General features: G+C 47.7%; 5 protein-coding genes across 7 annotated transcripts; 3 read left to right on the top strand and 2 right to left on the bottom strand.

Moving 5' to 3' along the window:
• Positions 1-776: 776 nt before the first annotated feature.
• LOC4336884 (multiple organellar RNA editing factor 2, chloroplastic) lies at positions 777-3059 on the bottom strand. Of its 2 annotated transcripts, XM_015780979.3 has the most exons (5): positions 2961-3059; positions 2614-2842; positions 2418-2515; positions 1617-1682; positions 777-1136 (listed from the first exon to the last, which is right to left on the bottom strand). In XM_015780979.3, exons 2-5 carry the CDS (start codon positions 2814-2816, stop codon positions 985-987), a joined length of 519 nt encoding a protein of 172 aa, XP_015636465.2. In that variant the 5' UTR covers positions 2817-2842; positions 2961-3059; the 3' UTR covers positions 777-984. The 2 variants fall into 2 exon arrangements, with proteins under 2 accessions (XP_015636465.2, XP_015636466.1); XM_015780980.3 differs by having other exon boundaries at positions 2614-3059.
• A 183-nt stretch (positions 3060-3242) lies between these two features.
• LOC4336883 (V-type proton ATPase subunit G1) lies at positions 3243-5600 on the top strand. Of its 2 annotated transcripts, none has more exons than XM_015780984.3 (4): positions 3243-3320; positions 4486-4580; positions 5009-5109; positions 5208-5600. In XM_015780984.3, the coding sequence occupies exons 2-4, from the start codon at positions 4493-4495 to the stop codon at positions 5349-5351; spliced, it is 333 nt and encodes a 110-aa protein (XP_015636470.1). In that variant the 5' UTR covers positions 3243-3320; positions 4486-4492; the 3' UTR covers positions 5352-5600. The 2 variants fall into 2 exon arrangements, with proteins under 2 accessions (XP_015636470.1, XP_015636469.1); XM_015780983.3 differs by having other exon boundaries at positions 4483-4580.
• A 215-nt stretch (positions 5601-5815) lies between these two features.
• On the bottom strand, positions 5816-12742 carry LOC107277058 (uncharacterized). The gene is made up of 4 exons (XM_015780978.3): positions 12572-12742; positions 12324-12445; positions 8455-8532; positions 5816-8322 (listed from the first exon to the last, which is right to left on the bottom strand). The coding sequence occupies exons 1-4, from the start codon at positions 12621-12623 to the stop codon at positions 6001-6003; spliced, it is 2574 nt and encodes an 857-aa protein (XP_015636464.1). The 5' UTR covers positions 12624-12742; the 3' UTR covers positions 5816-6000.
• On the top strand, positions 11569-14393 carry LOC4336882 (uncharacterized). The gene is made up of 5 exons (XM_015780981.3): positions 11569-12006; positions 12965-13162; positions 13271-13382; positions 13478-13550; positions 13879-14393. The coding sequence occupies exons 2-5, from the start codon at positions 13120-13122 to the stop codon at positions 14149-14151; spliced, it is 501 nt and encodes a 166-aa protein (XP_015636467.1). The 5' UTR covers positions 11569-12006; positions 12965-13119; the 3' UTR covers positions 14152-14393.
• Positions 14394-16642: 2249 nt separating this feature from the next.
• LOC4336881 (uncharacterized) lies at positions 16643-18347 on the top strand. The gene is made up of 4 exons (XM_015778643.2): positions 16643-16783; positions 16899-17034; positions 17127-17199; positions 17832-18347. Exons 1-4 carry the CDS (start codon positions 16744-16746, stop codon positions 18099-18101), a joined length of 519 nt encoding a protein of 172 aa, XP_015634129.1. The 5' UTR covers positions 16643-16743; the 3' UTR covers positions 18102-18347.
• The last annotated feature ends 5541 nt before the right edge of the window (positions 18348-23888 follow it).

Genomic DNA, 23888 nt, shown 5'->3' with positions numbered 1-23888 from the left:
CCGCCTCCACCACACGTTGCGCTCGCGGCATATCACGACGATTCACGAGCGATGGCCACCGTGGCCGTCCGCCGATTGCTTCCCACCGTTCCACGTTGATACAGGGCCAGAGAACGCGAAATTGACATGGCGTCCCAGATTGCATTTGCACGATAGGCGATTCTCGTCGCCGTTGGCATTGGCAACATGGGTCACGCAACAAGAAACTGAAACTTTCTTTAATCTTTACTACTTCGTCAGTTCAAAAATAAGTTAATCTAGTAGTAATGAATATACACCCCTATTACCACTAATTTAGATCCGTTCAAAAATAAGTTAAGTTAATCTAGTAGCAACGAATATACACCCATATTACCACTAATTTAGATAGATACATGTCCAAATTCAAGTATTAGGATATGTCACATCTAATACTGATTAACTTATTCTGGAACGAAGGAAGTATGTCACATCTAATACTAAATTAATTTATTTTGGAACGAAAGAATTATGCCGCATCCAATACTGGATTAACTTATTTTGTAACGAAAGAAGTATGCCAAGTTTCTAAAATGAGATAAATGCCTTGTTTAACATAATTCTGGATCTAAGAGTTTCTTAGAGTTAAGTATTTATAGCTCCATAAATTCATGGATCTAAATATGTGATTATGTTGATAACATTTGAATAAATCATTTTATTTTTATTTAAATGAAATATAAAATTTTAAAACACTGTAATTTAACATACAAACGTTAAATCCAGCGTGAACCTGAAATCTGGAGCTATGCTAAAAATGGCCAAAAAGTGGGGCTTCAAATTCATATGCCATAGTTCAATAGATTAGTCGATTGAAGTAGACAAAACATACATGCCCAGATGCATAAAACATTACCAGATTACACAGCAGCAGCATACAAAAAATCTAAGGCATTTCTCGTGCAGGAGCTGCTGTTCTAAACGCAGGAGTCGATGCATCTAGCCAGTTGCAGGTAAGGTGAGCCTTCACCGCTGGTACGCCTGATTCTCCCTCCGCTTCACATAGCGAGTTCGGTCACTGTACCGGGGTCTATCTTGTGCTCTCTGAGGAACTGGCTCCACCCTTCTCTGCCTTTCTGGTGATCTTTGAACAATTTCTCCGTTTACAAACAACTCAGCTGCAAAGAACGACAATGACATGAGAACCCAGACAAAGTTGTGCATATTGGAGGAATAATTCTTGAAGACAATCAACTGTGCAGAATGTCAGTGTATATTTCAGGTCTGGATAGATCAACTATGGTTGTACAAGTAAGCACAAAGAGTCAAAGACTAATGGATTCTGGGTGCAATCAACCTGGAACCAAAAGAAGACAAGACCAAGATAATACTTCCTCCGTTTCATATTATAAAACTTTCTAGCATTGTCCACATTCATATATATGTTAATGAATCTAGAGTTCTAGACATATGTGTGCCTAGATTCATTAATATCTATATAAATGTGGGTAATGATAGAAAGTCTTATAACCTGAAACAGAGATAGTAAAAACCAGCTTTCCATTGAGCATATACATTAACAAGACAGCTAGCGTAAAATTAACTGCATTTTACACAAGAAAAAAAGGATATAGAGAGGCAGGTAACAAAAAGCTTACCGCCATAGTCCTTGTTCTCGGCATCAACATAGGAATCAGGAAGCACAAATAGAACACCTGGTAGCCCTGTCAAATGCAAACATACTCCACACTTACAAATCATCACAGCAATATTCAACAACAAATGATCTATTTAGAGTAGTTACGGGCATTCAACATATGCACTCATGCACATATGCAAATGCCTATGACTACAGAACACCAAAGGTCAGCTGTAAGGGGTTAATTATCTTTAGACGAGTTATTGATTTTTTTAGCGTTCAACAAATGTATTATGTATATATATGCAAATGCTTAAAACAGAGCACTATACTGTTCCTAGATATCAACACATCATTTCCCTGATGCCAACAAAGATAAACTCACATGTACCACAATACATAAGAGTTTTAGTAAAGTACGGTACATGAAGCCATTACCAAAGGACCACTGGTTGCAACATTTTAACACTGTACAGACTCTCTACAGAGCATACAACAAACATAACTAGTTAACCACGTAAGCCTTCAATCACCTATTCCCCACAAGGCTTCAGGTACATGAAAATTCAATGTACTAAATCCTCAGTGCTCATGTAAATCTTTCTGACTCGGGTAAATGAAAGTTCAAAGTCAACAATATACTTGCAAATTCATGACTTAGAAGTGTTAATAAACTAGCCATCCATCAATATGAATACGTAAACAAAGTCGGTACATGAATCGAAACCTAAATTGGCACCCATTTATATCCATGAGGCATATCACAAAGTATACCAAGGCTCTTAAGTATGGAAATATATAAAGCTTCATCACGGTGTACCTTCCAGCTTGTTGGATGTTTCCTCGTCAATCTCGCAACCGAACCCAAAGTACCGTTCGCATGACACGTTGTATATCTTCTTCTTCGCCTCCTCCTCACTACATGCCACCACCCACCAGTCATCCAAAATTAGCATCGTTCTATGATGCACAAATGCATTGGGTGGTTCAATTGAGTTACACGGTGTTGCAATTACCTTCCCACGACCTTGGCGAGGGTCTGGATGTAGCAGTCGATCATCTGCTGCTTGGTGGCGCCCTCGCCGCCGGGCTTGTCCATGACGATGAGCCAGTGCTCGTAGTCGCACCCGGGGAAGAGCGGCGCCATCTCCGTGGGCGCGCGGTCCCCTCCCTGCCCCGACCGCAGCGGCGAGTACGACGACTCCGGCCGCCGCGCCATGCAGCGGACGGACCCGGCAGCGCGGCCGCCGCGAGGCCGCAGCGGGCGAGCGGAGGAGGACGACGCCGTCGTGAGGCGCCGCGACAACGGAACCCCCTGCGCCGGGCGCCCGGCGGCCGCGACGGCGCGCGCTGCTGCTGCGGCGGTGGCCATGGCTGCCGGCGAAGAGAAGGGGAGGAGAGGAGGCGGAGGTGGTGGTGGTGGTGGTGGTGAAATGGAGAGGAATCGGATGGGGTTTTGATTGGGTTTGGAGAAGAGATGAGATGAGAGAGATATTTGCTGTCGTGTTGGGCTTGGGCTTTGATACTAGCGGGCTTCCTAATCCGATTACACTTGGGCTTCCCATTACGGCCCGCCAACGATATGACGAAACGGGATTAATTAATCATCGTCATGAATAAATAAGCTTGGAACCCATGGGCGAGCAGCACGAAGGAAGATAGATTTTCCCCATCGAAATCTCGTCGCTTCCCCCGGGTTCGATTCGAGTCTTCTCTCTCGCAGGTATGGTGAACTCGATCCCTCTCCCCGCGATCTCTCTCTCTCGATTTGTGTTCGTGTTGCTATCAATTTGACCGGATCTGGTAGGAATCGACTGCGTTCGGTGCTGACCCTAATACGTTTTCTCGATTTTGATCCTGCTCGTTTGATCCGATTGGGTGATAGTAGGCAGATTGAGTAAATTTGTTGATTCGCTAGCCTCTGTTGCTGGATCTTGCTCGATCCTTGCTCCCTGGTCGATTTCACCGTTCCCGGCCATAGCTTAATTGGCCTCCGATTCCTTGTTCCCTAGTCGATCTGGCTGTTCCATCGGCCTCGATTTCCTCATCGTAGAGAGTTCGCCCGCCGCCTCCGGCTAGCAGCGGCGCCGGCGTCTTTCTGCTTCCACCGCATCCTCGCCGGTGAGCACCCGTACTGACATTCTCATTCTCTTCTCCACCGACGCCTTATCTCTTCGCCTTAGCCTTCAGCTTGTCTTCTAGATCTGGAAGCTTTTCTCTTTCCCTTAACCTTAACCTTAGTACTTATAGCAATTTGATTCCAAGAAAAGATCGGTAGCAATTCCCCACGTTAGTTCCGCCCCTGGTTGATATAATCCAAATCTTTATCTCTATGCGTGTAATAGTATGATCTATCCAGCTTGTTGTACATTTTTTTAATGTGCAGTAGGGTGCTAATAGCAGTTTGTATTTTGGGGTTTAACTTGACCTCTATGCCCCAGCTTGTGATCGCCCCTGCTAACTTCTGTTGGTGGATCTTTACATGATATTATTGTTTTTTATAAGATAGCTGGGTAGGTCTATTCATACTATACACGAGAGTCCATAGTTAATTCATTAATCCAAAGTAATTAGAACTGAGGAACAGGCAATACGCGCTATTACTGTTGTAGTTCAGCAGGTTGAAACAGAATATATATGAACAAAGGTTAGGTCCATGGTAGATTTCCAGCTTTATGTGTGGACCATTATATTTTTGTGTTGTAAACAACAGTAGCATCAGATCTTTCTTGTTGAATGTAGTATGATCATATTTGCTTCCTGTTTGTTTACTGTTAGTATTGAGATGTGCCATATATTTTTGGACTTTTGATGGTTTTACCTGGCCTTCTGATCAAGTTCTTTTTTTCTGAGTTCTTTTTAATTGATTCTGATTCTTCCTTCAGCAGCACAAAGATGGACGCAAACAGACGCCAAAGTGGAATCCAGCAATTGTTGGCTGCAGAGCAAGAGGCTCAGCAAATAGTAAATGCTGCTAGGGCTGGTAACTCTCTGTCCCTCTCCGTAAATGTTATGAATAAGCATAACATTAGAGAGAGAGTAGTATGTAGATGTACTAGGTGAACATGTCTGCTCTATTGAATGCAATGATAATTTTTTTTCATATACACATCAATTTTAGTAGGAAGAATCTTAATCTACTCTGAACTCTTTGCACTTGAATATTAATTTTGAATATCGTATGAAATTGCAGATATCAGGCTTAGCCACAAAATGATAAGGGTGAAAGTGCTTTTTTTTTTAGTTAGCAAAACATGTTTTATCCCATAGCAAAAATTGGATATAAAACCATAGAAATATGACCTTGAGCTTCTATAGATTTTTGATACTATCTTGATCTAAAAAAAAAGAGTAAACTTTCTCCCTTTCAATATAACCTGCGATGTAAGAGATTTTTTATTTGTTTGGCAGCAAAATCGGCAAGGCTTAGGCAAGCAAAAGAGGAGGCTGAGAGGGAAATAGCTGAATACCGTGCCCAGATGGAGGCTGAATTTCAGAGGAAGGTTGCAGAGGTATGTTCATCGGGAACATATTTGTGTAGAAGGCTTGTGTGTATAGGATACATTCCCAATTCCCATATTCATCTAATGGTCCTATTTGTTATTTCCAGAGTAGCGGTGACTCTGGTGCAAATGTCAAGCGTCTTGAGCAGGAGACAGCGGAAAAAATCGCACAACTCAAGCAGCAGGCTGCAAGTATCTCCCCTGAAGTGATTCAGATGCTTCTGAGGCATGTCACCACTGTGAAGAACTAAGGGTTGATGGCTTGCTGCTAGGCGATTTGCCATACATCTGATGGCAAACTTGTACTGTTTATTTTTTGAGAGGGTGGTAAGAATAACTTCGTCTCTTCTAGCTGTAATTCCGTGTTCCGAATAACGGAATAAACTGCTTCTGTTCATCAGCAGCCATGTTTCGTACTTTGAAAACCTCGGTTCCTGTCTGGTAAATATTATCCTTTCATGTATCATTTGAATAAAATAATGGGAGATTCTTTTTGTTTATTCTCAAAATCTCCCTTGTCTTTAAATTTTGCCTTTACTATCGGCAATTTTTTTTTCTTATTTATGCGGCAGCTGAAATTTCCATACTAGGATGGTTAGCTTTGATGATTATGCTGTACCCCTTCGTCTAGTGATGATAATGAATTTCTTTTAGGTTCCACACGATGAGAATGGACTAACTTTGCACCCTCTATTGAGAGAGGAATATTTGCTTCTAATGAAAAGATAATGCATTGTTACTTAGAGCAATAAGCTGTGAAACAAATTACAAATAAGCTACTCCATTCGTCTTAAATTATAGCAACTTCTACAATTCAAAATTTGTTTCAAAATAGTATAGCCACATCTCCACACAAAGAAGCTACTAGTAGTAATAGAGACACAGATAAGCTGCTACCAGTTACCGAAATGCCTTTCCATGTCCAGAACGGTGCCGCGGCCTCACCCGCTGCCACCAGTGCAACTTCTTGGCCTTCCACCGGCTTCCCGTACCGCACATCCCAGCGCTTGCGGTAGCCCGCCGTTTCCCCCACATGTGGAACAGCGCGTGCGCGACGCCGCCGCCACCACGCCGCTTCGCCGTCGTCGCCCGCCGTTGGACCCACATTTGGAAAAGCGCGCGCCTGACGCCGCCGCCACGCTGCTTCGCCGCCGCCCGCCGCTTGCCCCACATTTGGAACAGCGCGCGCCCGACGCCGCCACGTTGCTTCGCCATCGCCCGCCGTTTGTTCCACATGTGTAACAGCGCGTGCCCGACGCCACCGCCGCCGCCGACGCCGCCACGATGATCTGCCGGCACGCTCCTGGTCTTCTTCTCCCCACGGCGTGTCGCACGATGGAGGACACCGCCGAGAGCCTTCCACGGCGACGGGCGGTGATGTCCGTTGCCGTGGACGTCACGGCTGAACAGCGGGGGCGCCCCCTCGTTGTTCTTCTCCCCACGGCGTGTCGTGCGGTGGAGGACACCGCCGAGAACCTTCCACGGCGACGGGCGGTGATAACCGTTGTCGTGGACGTCACGGCTGAACAGCGGGGGCGCCCCCTCGTTGCTGCCCGAGGGACCGAAGTGGTGGTGGTGGAACACCGTGCCGAGCTTCTCCTTGAACCTCCTCATCCGCTCCACTCTCCTCTCCAGGCGCTCCTGCCGGCGAAGGTGGCGACTGACCCTCGACGCGCCTGACACTTGAAACCCGTACTCCGGCGGCGCAATGCCCCGCGGTTGCGGTGGCGGTGGCACCCACGACGGCGCATTGCCCCCCGGTGGCGGTGGCAGTGGCACCCAAGACGGCGGATTGCCTCGCGGTGGCGGTGGCGCCCACGACGATGCATTGTCTCGCGGTGGCACCCACGACGAAGTGGAACCTGAAGTGCTCGAAGTCGGCTCTGGTGGGCAGCTGCTGCTACTGTACGTGCTACTGGAGTTGATCCGGTTCAGAGCTCGCCGCGGCGGCCGGCTTGGCCGGCCCATGCTGACGCTGGCAGCATCATCATCGCCCTTCTCCTTCCCCTTCCCCTTCCCCCGGCACCGCCGCAGGCTCTCGTCTTCATCAGCTTCACCAGCTCGGCGTAGCGAGCGCTCCGTGAGGTCACGGTTCGGCCTGATGCGGCTGCGTGTCATGGCAGCCGCGTCGGTCGACGAGGATAGCTTCGGCGTTGACGCGCCGCGTCCGGCTCGCGGAGTGCCACGGCGCGACACCATGCTCGCAGACAACCCGGAGTCCAGCCTCTCGAGGCGGCGCGTCGAGGAGCCCTCCGCTCCCACGCGCACTGCGGCCGGCGGCGAGGCGCCGCGATGCAGCCCCCGTCCACGCTCCTGCACAGCTGACGACGGTTCGCGGGAGAGTGATCGGCCACTGCTGCTTCCGCGCTCCATCGATGAGAGTTCGCCACGGCTTGGCCGGCCCTTGCTGACGCTGGCAGCATCGGCACCTTCCTTCCTATCGTTTTCAGCTTCACCAGCTCGACGCGGGGAGCGCTCCATGAATTCTCGGGAGCTCGGCCTGATGCTGCTGCGTATCGTGGCAGCCACGTCCGTCGACGAGGACAGCTTCGTCGTTGTTGCCGCGCCGCGTCCGCCTCGCTGAGAGCCATGTCGCCGCGCCAGTGGCGGCGGCACCAAGTTTACGGACAATCCGGAGTCCAGCCTCCCGAGACGGCGCGTCGAGGAGCCGCCCTCCGCTCCCACGCGCGGTGCCGCCGCCGGCGAGGCGCCGCGATGCAGCCCCCGTCCCCGCTCCTGCACAGCTGACGACGGTTCGCGGGAGAGGGAGCGGCTGCTGCTGCTGCTGCCGCCGCCGCGCTCCATCGACGAGTCGTCGCCACGGCGCGGACACCTCATGTCGGAGAGCGGATTCCCACCGTCCACCGTGCCGCGCCGCGGCGTCACGGCTCTGGACGAACGGCGCGAGGCGAGGCGGTCAAGGCGTCGCTCCGGACTCTGACGGTGGCGCGGCGCCGGCGGCGGCACTGTGGTTCTTGCCGAGCGGTTCGAGGCGACGCGAGCAAGGAGACGGTAGTTGTCCTGGCCATGGCGACCGTCTCGCCTTCTCGTCGCGCCTTGCGTCCTCAGCCGGCTTGATTTCTCACTGGCATGGAGGCTGGGGCTGAACGAGGCTATCGGCTTCACGACCGGCACCGGCACCGGCACCGGCACGGCGTCGTCGCGCGTCCGGCGATGATCGGACTGGATAGATAGCTTCCTCTCCAGCACAGGAGACAGCATCTGCAAACGTGCGGTGTTTCTTTTGGATCAGCATTTGCCGGGAAAATTTAAAACGGAGATGAAGGTGGAGTGATGCAATCTTGCAAACAATGTCTAAATGAAATATGACCAGATGGTCCGAAAATGTATCACCTTTGCCTGCCTGAGGAGTGTCTGACGAGTAATGTCATCTAACATCTTCGTCATGAAGGCTCTTGATGTTTCATCCAACTGTAAAACGTCGAGATAATATGAGCATGAATTGATACTAGCAACTCTAAACGTGCATTTTCTTTCTTCAGATTTTCCCCAAGGAGAATAAGAATATGCACTAAACACGAGCATCTAGCAGGTACTGAAAAATAAATCCCTGCTCTGCTATTCAGAAACGCCTGACCAAAACGGTTTAGAAAAATGGAAACATATTTATGCTTTCTCCTATTCTTGTTCACTTCAGAAAAACTAGCATGGTGGCCCGCGCATATTGCGCGGTTAGCATCATTATATTTTCTCTCATATAATAGCATATATGTTTTCTCATTATCTCTACTATTATAAAAAATGAAAACGTTTCCACGGTCCGTCATCCGTGTTTAAGTCGGTTTTAATTTTATGATTTGATTTTAATCTATATCTCTTCTCTAATATTATAAAAATTATAGATGTTTCCGTGGTCGATCATCCGTGTTTGAGTCGGTTATAAAAATTGAAGATGTTTCCGCGGTCGGTCATCCGTGTTTTTGCTAGTATTTTGGTACGTCATCTATGCATGAGTCGGTTTTTAAGTTCCTTTGCTTTTGGAAATACATATCTGTATTTGAGTCGGTTTTTAAGATCGTTCACTTTTGGTAATATAGAAGGAATCATATAAGAAATCTATTTAAAAAAACTTACATGCTAACTTGAAACGATCGAACTCCTAACTGCATCTCATGATTTTCTAAAAAAATTATATATGCAAGCAAACTCCCACAGTGAATTTCATCTTAACTAAAGCATATAACAATAATAAGATTAAAATAGACTTTACCCGTCGCAACGCACTGGCATTTTTTCTAGTATTATTAAAATATATTACAATGACAACATAATTTTAAATTTTGCAATAACTTTACGAAACTACTAATGTGTAATATTCATATTGTATTTTATATACGTGTTAGTTATTAATTATTTTTAATATCAAATTTTAGTTATTTGTAAATTATATATATTCCTATATGGACTCTAGTATCGTCTTTTAATATTTCTTTTTTTTTAATTCTGAATTTTTATTATTTCTAATTGTATTTCTATATGGACTCTAAATTCATCTTTCAATATTCTTTAATTTTTAATTTCAAATTTCAGTTACTTCTAAATTGTATTCCTATATTGACTTTAAACTCTTCTTCCCATGTTTTTATTAATTTTGAATTTTAGTTATTTGTAAATTGTGTCTTTATACGGACTCTAAACTCTACTTTTAATTTTATTATGTTTATTCCGAATTTTAGTTAGTTTTAAATTCCTATATGGACTCTATACTCTACTTCTAATATTCCTTATTTTCTAATTCTGGATTTCTATTTTTTTTCTTAATTATGTTTCTATATGGACTCTATACTCTACTTCTAATATTCCTTATTTTTAATTCTGAATTTCTATTATTTCCTAATTGTATTTCTATACGGACTCTATACTCTACTTCTAATATTCCTTATTTTTTAATTCCAAATTTCAGTTTTTTCCTAATTGTATTTCTATATGGACTCTAGTCTCCTCTTCTAATATTCCTTATTTTTTAATTCTGAATTTCAACTATTTCTAAATTGTATTTCTATATGGACTCTAGTCTCCTCTTCTAATATTCCTTATTTTTTTAATTCCGAATTTTAACTATTTCTAAATTGTATTTCTATATGGGCTCTGCTTTTTTCCTTTTCTCCGATTAATGTGAGAATTTCTAGGCCATGAGAGTGAACGCGGAGGCTCCTTTTTCTATTCCTTTAATAATATAACAAGGAAAAGTGCCCTTACGTTGCACCTGATGATTACGGAGTGTGTACAGTACCAAAAAAGTGTTGCTGAGGGACCTAGAACAAACTTTTTCCCGGCCTAGCCGGTCGGCCCACGGCCTTTTATGTACACGTGCGAGCGCTTCCCACCTCCCCAGGCTGCAACCTGGGCCTGGGCCGGGGAAGCAGCCCCACGCGCGCCTCCACTTGGGTTGGATTCAGTCCAGCCAATGCCGGCCGTCCGATCTTAGGGTTTCGATCGGACGATCGGGACCCTAGCCTCCTCACCCCCTCGCCACATCGCTGGAAAAGCGGAAACCGACGACGCCGACGCATGCCCTCTCGCCGGTGTGCATACTCGTCCGTGGGTGAGTGTGGCGCCGTCAAGTGGCCTTGCCCCGGCGCCCCTCCCCATCGTCTCCCCCTCGTGACCTCGTCTTCCGCATGGCGTCGGAGACGGCGGCGGCGGTGGACTACCCCTGCCTGTCAGCAACGACCAGCGGCGGGAGGTGGCATGTAGGGGCGATGCCCTCCCCTCCACCGGATCTAGTGGGAGAGGAGGGGAGGCGGTGGCGGCCTGGCCGCCCAGCGGCGGCGGTGCCCTCCCCTCTGCCAGATCTAGTGGGAGGGGAGGGGGCGGCGACCTAGCGGGAGGGGAGGGAGGCGATGGCGGCACGGCCTCCCCTCCGCCGGATCCAGCGGGAGGGGAGCCAGCGGCGGACCGGCGTCCCTGCGACGGCGGCAACGACGACACCCTCTCTCCGATAGCAAAAGTAACAAAACAGTGTGAAAATAACTTGGTTAAAAACAAATATTTTTAGTTTTGATACACCGTAGCGAAGCACGGACATTTTGTTAGAAATAAACTTATTTTCTTCGGCCCCCCCCGAGGGATCTAAACTGGACTTCCTTCGGCCGGCCCACAGCCTCTAAGTGCGCGCGGGCGCACCACCTCCCCCTTTCCCACGCCTCAACTTGGGCCTGGGCCGGGAAAGTGGGTGCCGCGCGCCACCCTCTTGGGCCGAATTCGGCCCAGCCAACACCGGTCGTCTGATCTCTAGGGCTTCGATCGGACGGCCGGACATTGAGATCGGAGGGACAACCCCCCCCCCCCCCCACCCCGGCCGCTGACGAAAACCCTAGGGGTGTTTGGATAATGGGAAATGGGGATTGTGATTGGGATTGGGAAATGAATGAAGAGTTAGGATTAAATGAAAGAGGGAGAATGAATGGTTAGGATTTAAAGATGTCTTTTGTTGGGTGGGAAATCATTTTCATTTCCAATTAGCCGAACATTGCATAGGTTTTCTCCTCCCTTCCCTCTCTCACGGCGGAGCTGTGGCGCTCATCGGCGGCGCCGGCGCATGCCCCCTTGCCGGTGCGCGCACTCGCCCGAGGGGGAGTGCGCCGCCGTCGAGTGGCCTTGCCTCGGCGCCCCTCCCCCGTTGTCTCCCCTCAGCGGCATCGGCTACGGCCGGCGGCGGCAGAGTACTGCCCGCTCGCGTCGGCGGCGGCAGTAGATATTCCCGCGTGCGTCGGCGACGGCCGGCGGCGGCGATGGACTCCCGCGCTCGTCGGCGACGGCGGTGGACTCCCGCGCGCGTCGGCGGGTGCCTGCGGCGGCGGTAGATCTTCCCGCGCGCGTCAGCGACGGCCGGCGGCGGCGGCGGACTCCCGCGTGGTGTCTGCGACAACCGGCTGTGGGGAGGTTAGGAATTTTCGCCCCTTTTTTTGTTTCATTCTCTGTGAAGCGTAAAATTTTCTTTTTTCCTTTTTTCCCCTTCTATTTGGGTTCTCTAAGTAGGATTATCCGATTGGATTTTGTATCGGTTTCGATTTTAATCTCAAATCGCGCGGACGGACGAACGCTTGGGCGAAGAAAAATCGCGCGGACGGACGAACGGACGGAAGAAACGGATTGTGATGAAAGGAAAAATACTAATCTTTTAATTAGTTAAGAGTTAAGATTAAGATTAAGATAGATAATAATACGACATGTTCAGTCTGGTTCTTAGAAAAACTCACAGTTTCATCCGTCGGACCCCTGTGAAGCAGCCCATATAGCGTCTTCAACGACTTTAGATCAGACGAAACTTGCTCCATCTCATCCATTTTCTCTGGCTCTCCCATTTCTTCAGAGGGAGGTGCTGAAGAAGAGATGATAGAGGTTACAGTCATCCTCAGATTATCAGATTGCCATGAAGAAAAGATGCTGTTTTCCACAATTGAATCAATAAGGAAAATTGGAAAATGTGCCATAAAAAGGAACATACCGGAGATCGAATTCGACGCCGATGGATCCATCTTCTTCTTCAGCGGCATCATCGCCGGTTCGTGCTCTGGGCGCTTGCCTCGGCGGAGCAACTGGCGGCGTTTGGAAAGTGGAAACAGAAATGAGTTGTGACTTGGAACTAGGATTGAGCGAATGCGATAATGAGATGCAGTAGATGGTTAAATAGTGATTTATGGTGTGATGAATGAGGATTTGTCCCCTGATGAGCGGTTGCCAGGCAGTTAACTGGCGTCTATTCATCATTACGGCTGTAAATTGATGTGTCAGTTTTTGCTAATCCGACACGAGTAGAGTGGACACTGGGCCACTTGGGCCGCCAATCCGGAGGCCCACACAACGAAGACTTTTCTTACTTCTTTTTTTCCCTTTTCAGATTGCTGTAGGGGCAAGGAAAGAAGTGCCTTCCCTGCAAGCGACTCTGGGGCATCTATCCAGAACCAAAAACAGATTTCCTCGCATAAATATGCCATCCTAGATGTAGACTCCACTTTACGAGTTCTTGAGTTCATCTCCGACGAAGAGAGGAGGATGATGGCTCAGTTCTTCTGCCGTATGTGGGACAGAGCACAAGGTAATCGATCTCGTTCTTCTTTTTCTTCTTGTCCATGCATGCAGTGGTTACAACTAGTAACAAATGTTAATGTTTTGTTTCGTGTTACCTACTTGTCTTTGATTATAGGCAAGCTGTATGTGGTGAGGATTTGCGACAAGGTGTTCACCGAGCTGTCCGACAAGAACACGCAGCTCCTGGACATCAGCTCCCTCCATGTTGCCACCCTCATGGTTTACAAGTGAGATCGATCAAATCACTCGTAGGTATCGATCACTCTGTCATTCCTGAAATGTTCTCTAATTGTTCTCCATTTTCGTCGAAAATTTCTTACAGCTCGATTAACAAGCAGTTAGCTGGTCCACATAAGGATCCTCCATGCATGAATGTTGTCGCCAAGCAGATGGAGGTACGGATCGAACTTACTTTACCTCCTCTTTTCTGAAAAGAAAAATGGAAGAGGCTCCTCAATGTTCAAAGTACCAGCAACCTCAATTTCTTGCTGTTTAAATAATGTTGTAACGGTGACATCTTTTCAGCTACATTATTTGCTCTCTAGCTTGCTACGTAACCATAATTTGAATTTTAGAACTTAATTTGATTTTACTGTTTTTTCATCATTTGATTTTTAAGTCGCTAAGAATATACATATAAAAATTATATATACAGATTTTTTTATCACTAATAAATGTTACGGCTTATATAACTTTTCGTTTTGGCTCTGCAACACGTTGTAGCAATACAAGAAGGAAACTCCCGAGGGGATAACACTGGAAGAGTTCCGGAGGCTGATCATGGAGTGGGTCCGCAAGGACCTGCGGCTCGTCCTGGCGAACAAGGCGGCGGTGGCGATCATGGCGGCGCCGCTGCTCGCCGTCACGACCAAGAGCGCCGGCAGGCAGGTGCCGAGGGTCGGGCCCGCCGTGGAGAAGGTGCCCACGCCGCTGCTCTTCACCGTCTTCTCCGTCGGCCTCATGTTCCTGCAGGACATCCGGGCGGGCAAGCAGTGACTGAGTAAAAACACACACCAGCTTAATCCATCATTTGGGTTGCAGACTTGCATCAGTTAACGCTCTATAATACTCACGTTAACTGATGTAGTACATATGACAGTGTATTATCAAGTTAGAGAGGCCTTTGAATTTCAGGCATGAAAAATGCTAAATCAGAAGGAACTATTTGTAAAGTAACGCAAGAGAGTAGTTTCGCAGGCCTGATCTGCAATTGAAATGCTGGCATTATAGCGAGAAAATTGAATCAGTAGCGTTACCAAGGCAACTGGCGATCAATAACTTAACTCTACTAAAAACTTTCTTTGGGCTCTCAGGATATTTCGTTGCATGATACACAAGAAATTCACTCACGGCTGACGAGAGAGAAAAAAATTGGTCTGATGCCACAACAAGAAGGAACAGCATACACCATGATCTGCCTATCCTACGCTACTTTTTAAGGATGCAACTGGGTCGGACTTGCATGCTTGGAGGACCGCTAAGTAATATGTTTACAATAGTAGTATATGTTTTGCATATATTTTGTGGGAACATATCTCTCCAGGATAAACTCCAAGGTAACTATGTACACCAAATAACAAATTTCACCTTAAAAATCTAAAAAAAAGGTATAAGTACTTCCAATAATATTATTGTCGGTGATATGGGACCGGGAGTATCGTGACCAGAGGCTTGAGGCAGACACAATCGCCCACGTGGCCTGGCACCTTCGGGGACGTCGGGCCCGAGGGTGAGGTGTCCGCCCTCCTCCTGATTTCCCCGAGGGGGGTCGGGTTACTCCTGCCCCGGCCCCGAGGGCCGAGGCGCCCCGGCCCCTTGTGGGTTTTTTCGTCACATGTATGGGTTAGGTGAACACGGCAGGGCTCACCTAACCGCGTTTATTGAGGTCTGGTCAAGCGTGTCACGCTGCATGCAGCGCAGTGCAGCGCGTTCCTTTATCCGGTCTGTGACCGGTCACAGACCGGTCAGATCACGGGTTAGGTGGCGATTGGCGGTCTGACGCACACCTCGCCCCATCCCGTCAAGACGAGAGCCTCTAGGCACTCGTCTCTAACCGGAGCTAGCGTGTTGCCTCTTAGAGATGGCACGTTAGCCCCGGTCAGATATATACCAGGCTTCATCCCAACCATTACAGGCAAGATGTTACATGAAGAAGGACGAACATGCAGATTGCTAAACTGACGCGTGGAGGACAAGAATGACCGATCTGTGACCGGTCTGACACTGGTCGCGTCAGCAACGGACAGCCATAATCCCACGTCGCACCTGCTTCCGGCGGAAGAGGGGGTAGGTATGGGCCGTCCCGTCATCTGGCGCACTAGGACAGCAACCATACCGATTTCCGTCCATTTATGAAGAGAGGAAAAGTCCAGTTTGGAAGGAGAGAGGGGCATGTGGTATCCCCTTGAGATATAAAAGGAGGACCTTGCCCACTTAGAGAGGAGGATTTTTTGGAGGGGGGGATCCGATCCCAGAACGATTGGGGGTTGGTTCATACTTTGTAACTTGTTCATACACAGATCCACCAAAACACAGGAGTAGGGTATTACGCTTCCCAGCGGCCCGAACCTGTATACATCGCCTGTGTCTCTTGCTCTTTCGATAGGTCGCGATCTTTTTACATACAGAGAGAGCTGGGGATTTCACCCTGAGCCCCCGGCCGAACCGGCAAAGGGGGGCCTGTGCGGTCTCCCGGTGAGGAGCCACCAGCTCCGTCAATTATACTTATGTATAAAATCTTAACATCAAATTCATTATATTTTAGTCTTAAAAAGTATAATTTTTTTTGACAATTTAAGAATATAAATTCCCTGAATTTTATCTATTTTGTTGCTCCCTATATACAATGAATTTGAAAATGAAACTTTGCTCATAGATATAATACTACTAAAAGTACCTGTACAATTCTGTATAGAATATTTTATGATATGTTTTTAAGTTGGTATGTACGGTATGTACACGGGAAGACTTGTGTATATAGATTAAGTTCCCGATGCATATGCTTATGCAAACGCGCATGTACTTACTGATATAAAAGCATGCACGTACATTCTTCCAACACATTCTTAAGATTAACAAAGTCACTATTTTTAAAATACATTAACTACTACCGAAACAATAATTCGATGTAAATACGAGTATATGTGTAAGTGTATAACTTAAATATGGATGGCAAGTTCCATCAGAAGAAGAAAGCTAACTAGAGGATGGAAAAGAAATTAGTGTGCATCACTAGCTTTTCATACAAATGAATATCACTATAGATTTATTTTTTAAAAAAAATCATTATAGATCGACTTTTTGCATTTCTACCCGTGTTGTGAGGAGAGGAATATCTCTGGGTACACTTCACGAGTACCCCTAGCATAGGCCTCCAACAAACCCCCAAAATCAACGGTGGAGAGAGAGAGAGAGAGAGAGAGAGAGAGAGAGAGAGAGAGAGAGAGAGAGAGATTGTTCACATGATTAGATTAGGCTAAAGTAAATCAGAATCACAAACCACAGAGGGAGATACTTCCATCTCCTATCTTCTTCCCTTCCAAAACCCCCATCTCATCCCACTCCGGCGTCTCCTCCGCCGACGTCGCCATGGGGCAAGCCTGGGCGTCTCTCCAGGATAAACTCCAAGGTAAAACCTTGCCTCCCATCACCAATCGACTCGCGTCCTCCTGTCCTGCATCGCTCGATCCGAAAGTAGCGGGTTTGTGCGGTGAATGAAATATGGATCGAATTGGTTGGTGCAGGGAGGCAATGGAAGGAGAAGCAGGTGAGGAAGATCACGGACAAGGTGTTCGACCGCCTCACCGAGGACACCAAGAAGCGCGAGCAGGAGGCCCTCACCTTCGAGGAGGTCTACATCGCCGTCCTCTGCGTCTACAAGTAGGAGCAACCAAATCCATTCCAAATTCCTGATGAGTTCTTGTTATCCGTATCTGTTTTCCCTGATTGATTCTTGGTGGCTGTTGTGGCAGCGACATCAACAAGTACTTACCAGGGCCGCACTATGATCCGCCCTCCAAGGAGAAGCTCAAGGCCATGATGAATGTAAACCACTAGTACCTCACATCCCATTCGTTTAATTTTTTTAATCAGTTTGGTCAATTAGATAGGAGTAGTTCCCTTTGGCGTTCTTCCATATTGCAGCTTTTCCTTGTACGAAAAGCAAAGTAATCTCGGTTTCTGCTCTCTGTTTCTCGGTAGGTGTGAATGATTCTATTTCACCTTATTTACAGTGGAATCACTTTGTCTATAAACTCTGAAGTTGGAGATAGCATATACTAGAATTAGTTCATTTTTAACTTTTTCCCATTTATTCTAAAATAAGTTTATTTAAGTAATAATTATCTCAAAGTTTGTAAAATTAGAGAATAAATACATTAGGTATAGATAAAAAGAAATAATTACATTAGGATCTGAGAAATGAGAGTATTATGATAATTTGATATTTTTTTTCATTTGTATTTCTGGAACTTATTTTAAGACGAAGGTTACACTCTAAAAGTAGTACTAACATAATTCTCCTGCTCAGTGAGGTAAAGGAGTACAATCAAATCAGACTTTTTTCCTCGTTGCGTTCCTCGTTTCTTTGGGACTCTAATTCTGATAGTGGTAGGTTGGTAGCCTTTGTCCGATTGTCCCAAGGATTTGTCACGGCTGATGATACAGTGATGCAACAGGAGTACGACATCAACCTGGACGGGCTCCTGGACCGGGAGGAGTTCGCGGAGTTCATCCGGAAGCTGACGGCGGAGTCGCTGTGCGCGATCAGCTTCAAGCTGCTGGTGACGCTGGTGGCGGCGCCGGCGCTGGCGCTGGCGACCAAGAGGGCGACGGAGGGCGTGCCCGGCGTCGGCAGGGTGGTGCGCAAGGTGCCCAACTCCATCTACGCCTCCGTCATCACCCTCGGCGTCGTCATGGCCCAGAAATCCACCGAGGGCGTCGAGTAGACGGCCATCCGATTCGAGCCTGCGAGATTCAGAGCTCGCGAGCTCGATCGAACCGACGACGTCGTATGATCGTAACGTGTAAATGCTGCACTAGGCAGCAGGGATAGATGCTGCTGCTGCTGCTTTGATTTGTTACTATTTTGTTTGACGCTTTAATGGGAGTTGTTTTAAAATTGTTTTAAAATTTTCGCATGTAATCTCTCGCTTTTTTTTTGGCAGTAATCTCTCTGGTCGTTCTTGGTGCTACTAGCCTGTGCTTTGCATTCGTGCTGCCATCAATAGCAAATCGGGGGCCAATAAAGTCGTCGCGTCCTCGTTGCTTTCTTGCAATTCGAAGTTTTCAAAAGGAGAAAAAAGATGGATGATCAGACCTTCTCTTATCATCACTTTGCTTTCTTCCCGAAAGTTCTTTATTTGGGCCGTTGATATGATTCCTCTTCTTGATCGAGCTTCCCCTTAACACATTTTCTTCATGCCGGCTTCCCCTTAACACATTTTCTTCATGCCGGCCCATGTAGGCTGAAAAGATTAAAAAGTCTGTCTTACCTGTATGAAGCCCATTACAATACAGTAAAGTCTACCATGACAAATAGAATGTTCCCAACCATTGCAGTTGAGAGAACAGCATTATCAATGTTGGTATAGGGAGCTCCTGTATATTTACCATGCCGATGTTTTCCGAAACATAGATTTATTTTCTTTCTTTCAACAGAGCCAGTAATAGAGGGATGCACTTAGTGCAGTAGTAAAGGGTTGTGTGGTTTCAATTGGGATGTCTCGTGTTCAATCTCCAACACGCTTATAATTTTTTCCTTTTGGAGGGACATCTCATCCTCCAAATCTCGTATTTTAGAGCCGGTAATAGAAAAGTAGCTAGTGTATATTCTTGTGACATAACAAGTGATGGAAAAACTTGTTCTTGCAACATAATTGTTTGGGCTAAACCAAATCTACTTCAATGTGCAAGCAACAATTCACCAACTAGTAAATATATCTCGCACAAGCGAGTGATTTTTTAAGGATAGTTAACTAGCAAATCAGCAATGAAATAACAATAAACGCATACACACAAAAGACGGTGATTTACGTAAAAAAAACTTCTCGGTGTGAGGAGTAAAAAACCCTGGAACGAACGGTCCACTCCAAACTTCCATTACAATAAAAATGGGTACAAATGGAGTCTTTTCTAGAACATTTAAAGACACATTACAAACAACAGCTATATCATCAAGTTACATACTTGGCATTATCGGTATCAACCGTAACAACTAACAAGAGTTATAACAACAACAATATAACAAATAGCGGATTATGTCCCCTTTGGTTCTCAGCTGAGATATCCCAAACTACAGAAGCAAATTGCACAAAACTTGGCAGAAGTGATGGTCTATGAGCAAGCTGTCCAAAAAAACAGCCTAATTAGACATTGTGTGACCCCTCAAACCAACATTCTACCAAATATTGCACAAGCTGAAATTGTAGTCACTCGAGCTGACAAACCACTGCTCAAATCCGGTGCTCCACTCAACCAATCCTCACACAAACTGACCATATTGAAGTGCTCTAAGCGAGGAATGAACTCACCAATTTTGATGCCAATCCAACCATGTTTAAACCTCTAATCACTAATTTAATGAAAATCGGGTAAGAGCCACCAAACTGAACAAACTGCAACTGTTATTTTCCACTCTCCTCTCCCTCTTATGTTTCGCCTGTTGCTTATTCTCTCCAATGGCTGATGATACTCACTCTCTCTCCTTCTTAATGAAGGCTAGGCTTTTCTTCCCAACACAAAAGGATGATGCAATCTGCACCATTGATCATGATTAAATCAAGAGTAGATTGTAATGGGTTGAGAATAAAGGTCTATGAGGAGGGAATTTAGCCCACCAATAATTTCTATTATTGATCAAGAGTATAAGAGTAGATTTTGCTCAAAAATAGCTAGTGTCCCAAAGTAAAGAAGAGCTAGCGGCAATCCAATAGCTAGGCGGTGGGTGATATATGGGGTTGCACCATTGTGTCGGCTCTCTGCTACGTCATTGAGTTCAAGCTCCGCACCCATTGCCAATGCTACTCCAGCTCAAGCTCCACGACGTACTACATGGGATAGGAGAAATGGAGCTCACCAATTGCACGCAATGAGGCTGGTGGCTACCACCCACTGAGCACTAGTTAACAGAATGGTGGAGAAAGATATGGGAAAGTCAGGAGGAAGAAGAAAAGGAGATAGAATGGCATGTCAGCTCACCTGGGCTCCATAATTATTTTTTTTAAGTTGTTTCGCCGATTAGATGCCAATAAGTGTTACGTTAGATTAAACCCAGTGAACTTTTCTAAGGGTGTGTTTGAGAGGTGGAAAGTAAAAATTTAGAAGATGTGCATAAAATGAGGTGAGCCATTAGTATATGATTAATTAAGTATTGATTATTTTAAACTTGAAAAATAAATTAATATGATTTTTGAAACAACTTTTCTATAATTCTTTTTTAAAAAAGTACCATTTAATAGTTTAAGAAATATGTGCGCGAAAAATATGTGAGTTTTTGTCACGCCCCGAACTAGTCCCGACCGGAACTAGCCCGTGACGCTCCAAATTAACCTGTTAATCGATACCAGTCCCAGGAAACAGTACTAGTATCACAGGGAGACAGAATATCACAGCAACAGAGGTCTCTTTATTATAGAGTAGATGTACAGTCATGTTGGGCTGCGGACAGATCCCGAGCTCACAACTGCATTACAAAAGGAAAGCGGAAGCCAGGACTTGGACCATTCATCACAGGCGCGACTTGGGAACTAGGCCGAAACCCTAAAACTCATCGTAGCCGACTTGCTCCTGGAAGAACTCCTCGTCAGCAGGATCCACTTCATCTTCTTCAGCAACTGGGGGGGGATTATTTATATAGAGCAAGGGTGAGTACGGGAGTACTCAGCAAGCCAGGGGAAATAAGTGTTTAATGCAGGCTTCAAGGAAAGGCTGTTGTTTTTTCAATTGGTTTTATTTGAACTCTTTTTCTAAAACGACTAGGTGAGTGCTTCTCAAACGACACAGATGGGACAGTGCGTCTCGTCCGGTCGGAGTATGTGCAATGTATCAGTCTTTAGATCTTGAAACAGGGTTGGCACCCGGCCAACAGCTTTTCAAACGGCCACCCGGGCCAACAACATTTCAAACGGCCACCCGGGCCTAGCTGATCCCGTCAGCTGCTGATTTTTCAAACATCGAACCCAGTTTCACAACAGCAATTTCACAAGCAGTAGTCAAACAAAACTACGCTAGGAATCACCTCACATCCGCCCATGACCGTGGGCACGGCTGTTCGAACAGTTTGTTAACCTCTGCAGAGGGGGTACACTTTACCCACACGACATTACTAACCCGGATCACCCAGCCCGTGGGGATCAGCCACGTCGGGAGACCTCCAAGCTTTCATGACAAGGCATTTCGAAAGCCGATACAGGTTTACCATATGCCGACGAGAGGGGTCCCAGACCAACAACAGGTTAGGTCCCAGACCATACTGTGCCAGGAAGCCCAGGGGTCATCCCCAACACCACCCCGGCGAATCCACATGTCTCTCGGCATCAAGGCTCCCCTGATAAGCTAGTTACTCAGCCAGGGGTGTCCCATTCCACCCGTGTGGTCGTACTTGTCTTATGTTCGGATGAAATTCCAAGGAAACGGTCCTTAGGTGCAAGAGCGGGAAACCGTACACCCGGTACGTTCCCCGGTCCGCGGTTTTGGAAAATCCATTTAGTTCGCAAGCACCGACCCAGGTGTCGGGTTTTCCAAGTCTTTTGTAAAACTCCAGTTTTACCCAAGTTGTTACTCAGATTTTAAGTTTGAAGGCGACCGTCGATACATGCACAGAGTGCACGAGTATCGAGGCGCAACTGGGTGGTTACAAGGGGACATGTGTCGGTGATATGGGACCGGGAGTATTGCGCCCGGAGGCTTGAGGCAGATGGAATCGCCCACGTGGCCTGGCACCTTCGGGGACGTCGGGCCCGAGGGTGAGGTGTCCGCCCTCCTCCTGATTTCCCCGAGGGGGGGTCGGGTTGCTCCTGCCCCGACCCCGAGGGCCGAGGTGCCCCGACCCCCTGTGGGGTTTGCACTATGTACATAGGTTGGGTGAACACGATAGGGCTCACCTAACCGCATTTATTGCGTCTGGTCAAGCGTGTCACGTTGCATGCAGCGCAATGCAGCGCGCTCTTTTATCCGGTCTGTGACCAGTCACAGACCGGTCGGATCAACGGTTAGGTGGCGACTGGTGGTCTGACGCACGCCTCGCCCCGTCCCGTCAAGACGAGAGCCTCTAGGCACACGTCTCCAGCCGGAGCTAGCGTGTTACCTCTTAGAGATGGCACGTTAGCCCTGGTTAGATGAATACCAGGCTTCATCCCAACCATTACAGGCAAGATGCTACAAAAAGAAGGGTGATCATGCAGATCGCTGAACTGACGCATAGAGGACAAGAATGACCGATCTGTGACCGGTCTGACACTGGTCGCGTCAGCAACAGACAGCCACGATCCCACGTTGCGCCTGTCTCCGCCGGGAGTGGAGGTAGGTGTGGGCTGTCCTATCGAAGTGTCATTCGGACGGCAACCATACCAATCTCCGTCCATAAAGAGAAGAAAAGTCCAGTTTGGAAAGGGAAGGGTACATGTGGTATCCCCTTAAGATATAAAAGGAGGACCATGCCCACAGAGAAGGGGGCTGGATTTTTTCCGGGAAGAGGAGAGGGCTAGTTGATATTTTGTAACTTGCTCTTACACAGATCCACCAAAAACACAGGAGTAGGGTATTACGCTTCCCAGCGGCCCGAACCTGTATACATCGTCCGTGTCTCGCGTTTCTTCTGGGCACGTGATCTTTCCACACACAGAGAGAGCTTGAGATCTCACCCTAAGCCCCCGGCCGAACTGGCAAAAGGGGGGCCTGCGCGGTCTCCCGGTGAGGAGCCACGAGCTCCGTCATCTGGCGCGCCAGGTAGGGGGCTCAGCGTGTGTTTTCTGAGCTCTCATACTCTTCCGTGTGGGTCAAGTTTCCCTTGTTCAGCCTAATGGCCGAGCAAGCAAAGGCGCACGACCTCTCTCCGAGTGCGAGCGGCGACGACGGGGAGCCAAACCCGCGCCATCGAGCTCGTACTCCCCCACCTCCTCCGCGCCAAAGTCCCAAGCGGGGGGAGGCGCTCGAGAGAGTCGAAAAATCCGCAGCATCGCCAGTCGCGGGTGGTGCAGGAGAACGGCGAGATGGGGAGCGACGCCTCCTCGTCTACGGCGACGGCAGCACGCCCCAGGGAGTGCTTCAGGCTGCTGGCGCGCTCCTACGTCACCCGCCCGTCGTCCCTGACCCGGAGTCTCCAGCCCAGCGATGGCTGGACGACGTGGCCAACTTGGTCATGACGGCACAGCAGCGCCTGGGTGCTGGTGGACGGTCCGCCGCTACCAGGACCTCCGGCGCCGCCACCACCGGCTCTGTGTCATCAAGGCGGAGGGCGCGGCGAGCGGCGGCTGCTGCACGCCATTCGGCTACCACTCCCTCGTCGGCGCCTCCGACTCGGGAGGATCAGCATGAAGAGCCGGATGCCCGCCTCGACATCGAGCGCCGACGTAGTGATCGGCGTGCTCCCCGCGCAACGGAGGGTGCCTCTTCGTCCAGGGCGTCACCTCGACATGGACGTGAGGATCAGCCCTCCGTGCCCCCGGTTGGTGGTGTTGGCTGTAGAGCCTTTGTGGCGAGTCTTCGGAATGTCCGTTGGCCCCCAAGGTTCCGGC

Source organism: Oryza sativa, chromosome 4 (genome assembly GCF_034140825.1).
Source record: "Oryza sativa Japonica Group chromosome 4, ASM3414082v1".
Classification (NCBI taxonomy): Eukaryota; Viridiplantae; Streptophyta; class Magnoliopsida; order Poales; family Poaceae; genus Oryza; species Oryza sativa.
The sequence above is the reverse complement of the archived record's forward strand: the minus strand, read 5'-3'. Positions and strand labels throughout refer to the sequence as shown.

Coding starts and splice junctions, on each gene's coding strand:
- LOC4336884 (XM_015780980.3), bottom strand. CDS start 2,969: ATGGCCACCGCCGCAGCAGCAGCGCGCGCCGTCGCGGCCGCCGGGCGC. Junction 2,516..2,613: donor CTCGCCAAGGTCGTGGGAAG/GTAATTGCAACA, acceptor GGTGGCATGTAG/TGAGGAGGAGGCGAAGAAGA. Junction 1,683..2,417: donor AACATCCAACAAGCTGGAAG/GTACACCGTGAT, acceptor TGCATTTGACAG/GGCTACCAGGTGTTCTATTT.
- LOC4336883 (XM_015780984.3), top strand. CDS start 4,493: ATGGACGCAAACAGACGCCAAAGTGGAATCCAGCAATTGTTGGCTGCA. Junction 4,581..5,008: donor AGTAAATGCTGCTAGGGCTG/GTAACTCTCTGT, acceptor TTTGTTTGGCAG/CAAAATCGGCAAGGCTTAGG. Junction 5,110..5,207: donor TTCAGAGGAAGGTTGCAGAG/GTATGTTCATCG, acceptor TGTTATTTCCAG/AGTAGCGGTGACTCTGGTGC.
- LOC107277058 (XM_015780978.3), bottom strand. CDS start 12,623: ATGATGCCGCTGAAGAAGAAGATGGATCCATCGGCGTCGAATTCGATC. Junction 12,446..12,571: donor GGCGTCGAATTCGATCTCCG/GTATGTTCCTTT, acceptor TCTCTTCTTCAG/CACCTCCCTCTGAAGAAATG. Junction 8,533..12,323: donor GGGGTCCGACGGATGAAACT/GTGAGTTTTTCT, acceptor GACGTTTTACAG/TTGGATGAAACATCAAGAGC.
- LOC4336882 (XM_015780981.3), top strand. CDS start 13,120: ATGATGGCTCAGTTCTTCTGCCGTATGTGGGACAGAGCACAAG. Junction 13,163..13,270: donor TATGTGGGACAGAGCACAAG/GTAATCGATCTC, acceptor CTTTGATTATAG/GCAAGCTGTATGTGGTGAGG. Junction 13,383..13,477: donor GCCACCCTCATGGTTTACAA/GTGAGATCGATC, acceptor AATTTCTTACAG/CTCGATTAACAAGCAGTTAG.
- LOC4336881 (XM_015778643.2), top strand. CDS start 16,744: ATGGGGCAAGCCTGGGCGTCTCTCCAGGATAAACTCCAAG. Junction 16,784..16,898: donor TCTCCAGGATAAACTCCAAG/GTAAAACCTTGC, acceptor TGGTTGGTGCAG/GGAGGCAATGGAAGGAGAAG. Junction 17,035..17,126: donor GCCGTCCTCTGCGTCTACAA/GTAGGAGCAACC, acceptor CTGTTGTGGCAG/CGACATCAACAAGTACTTAC.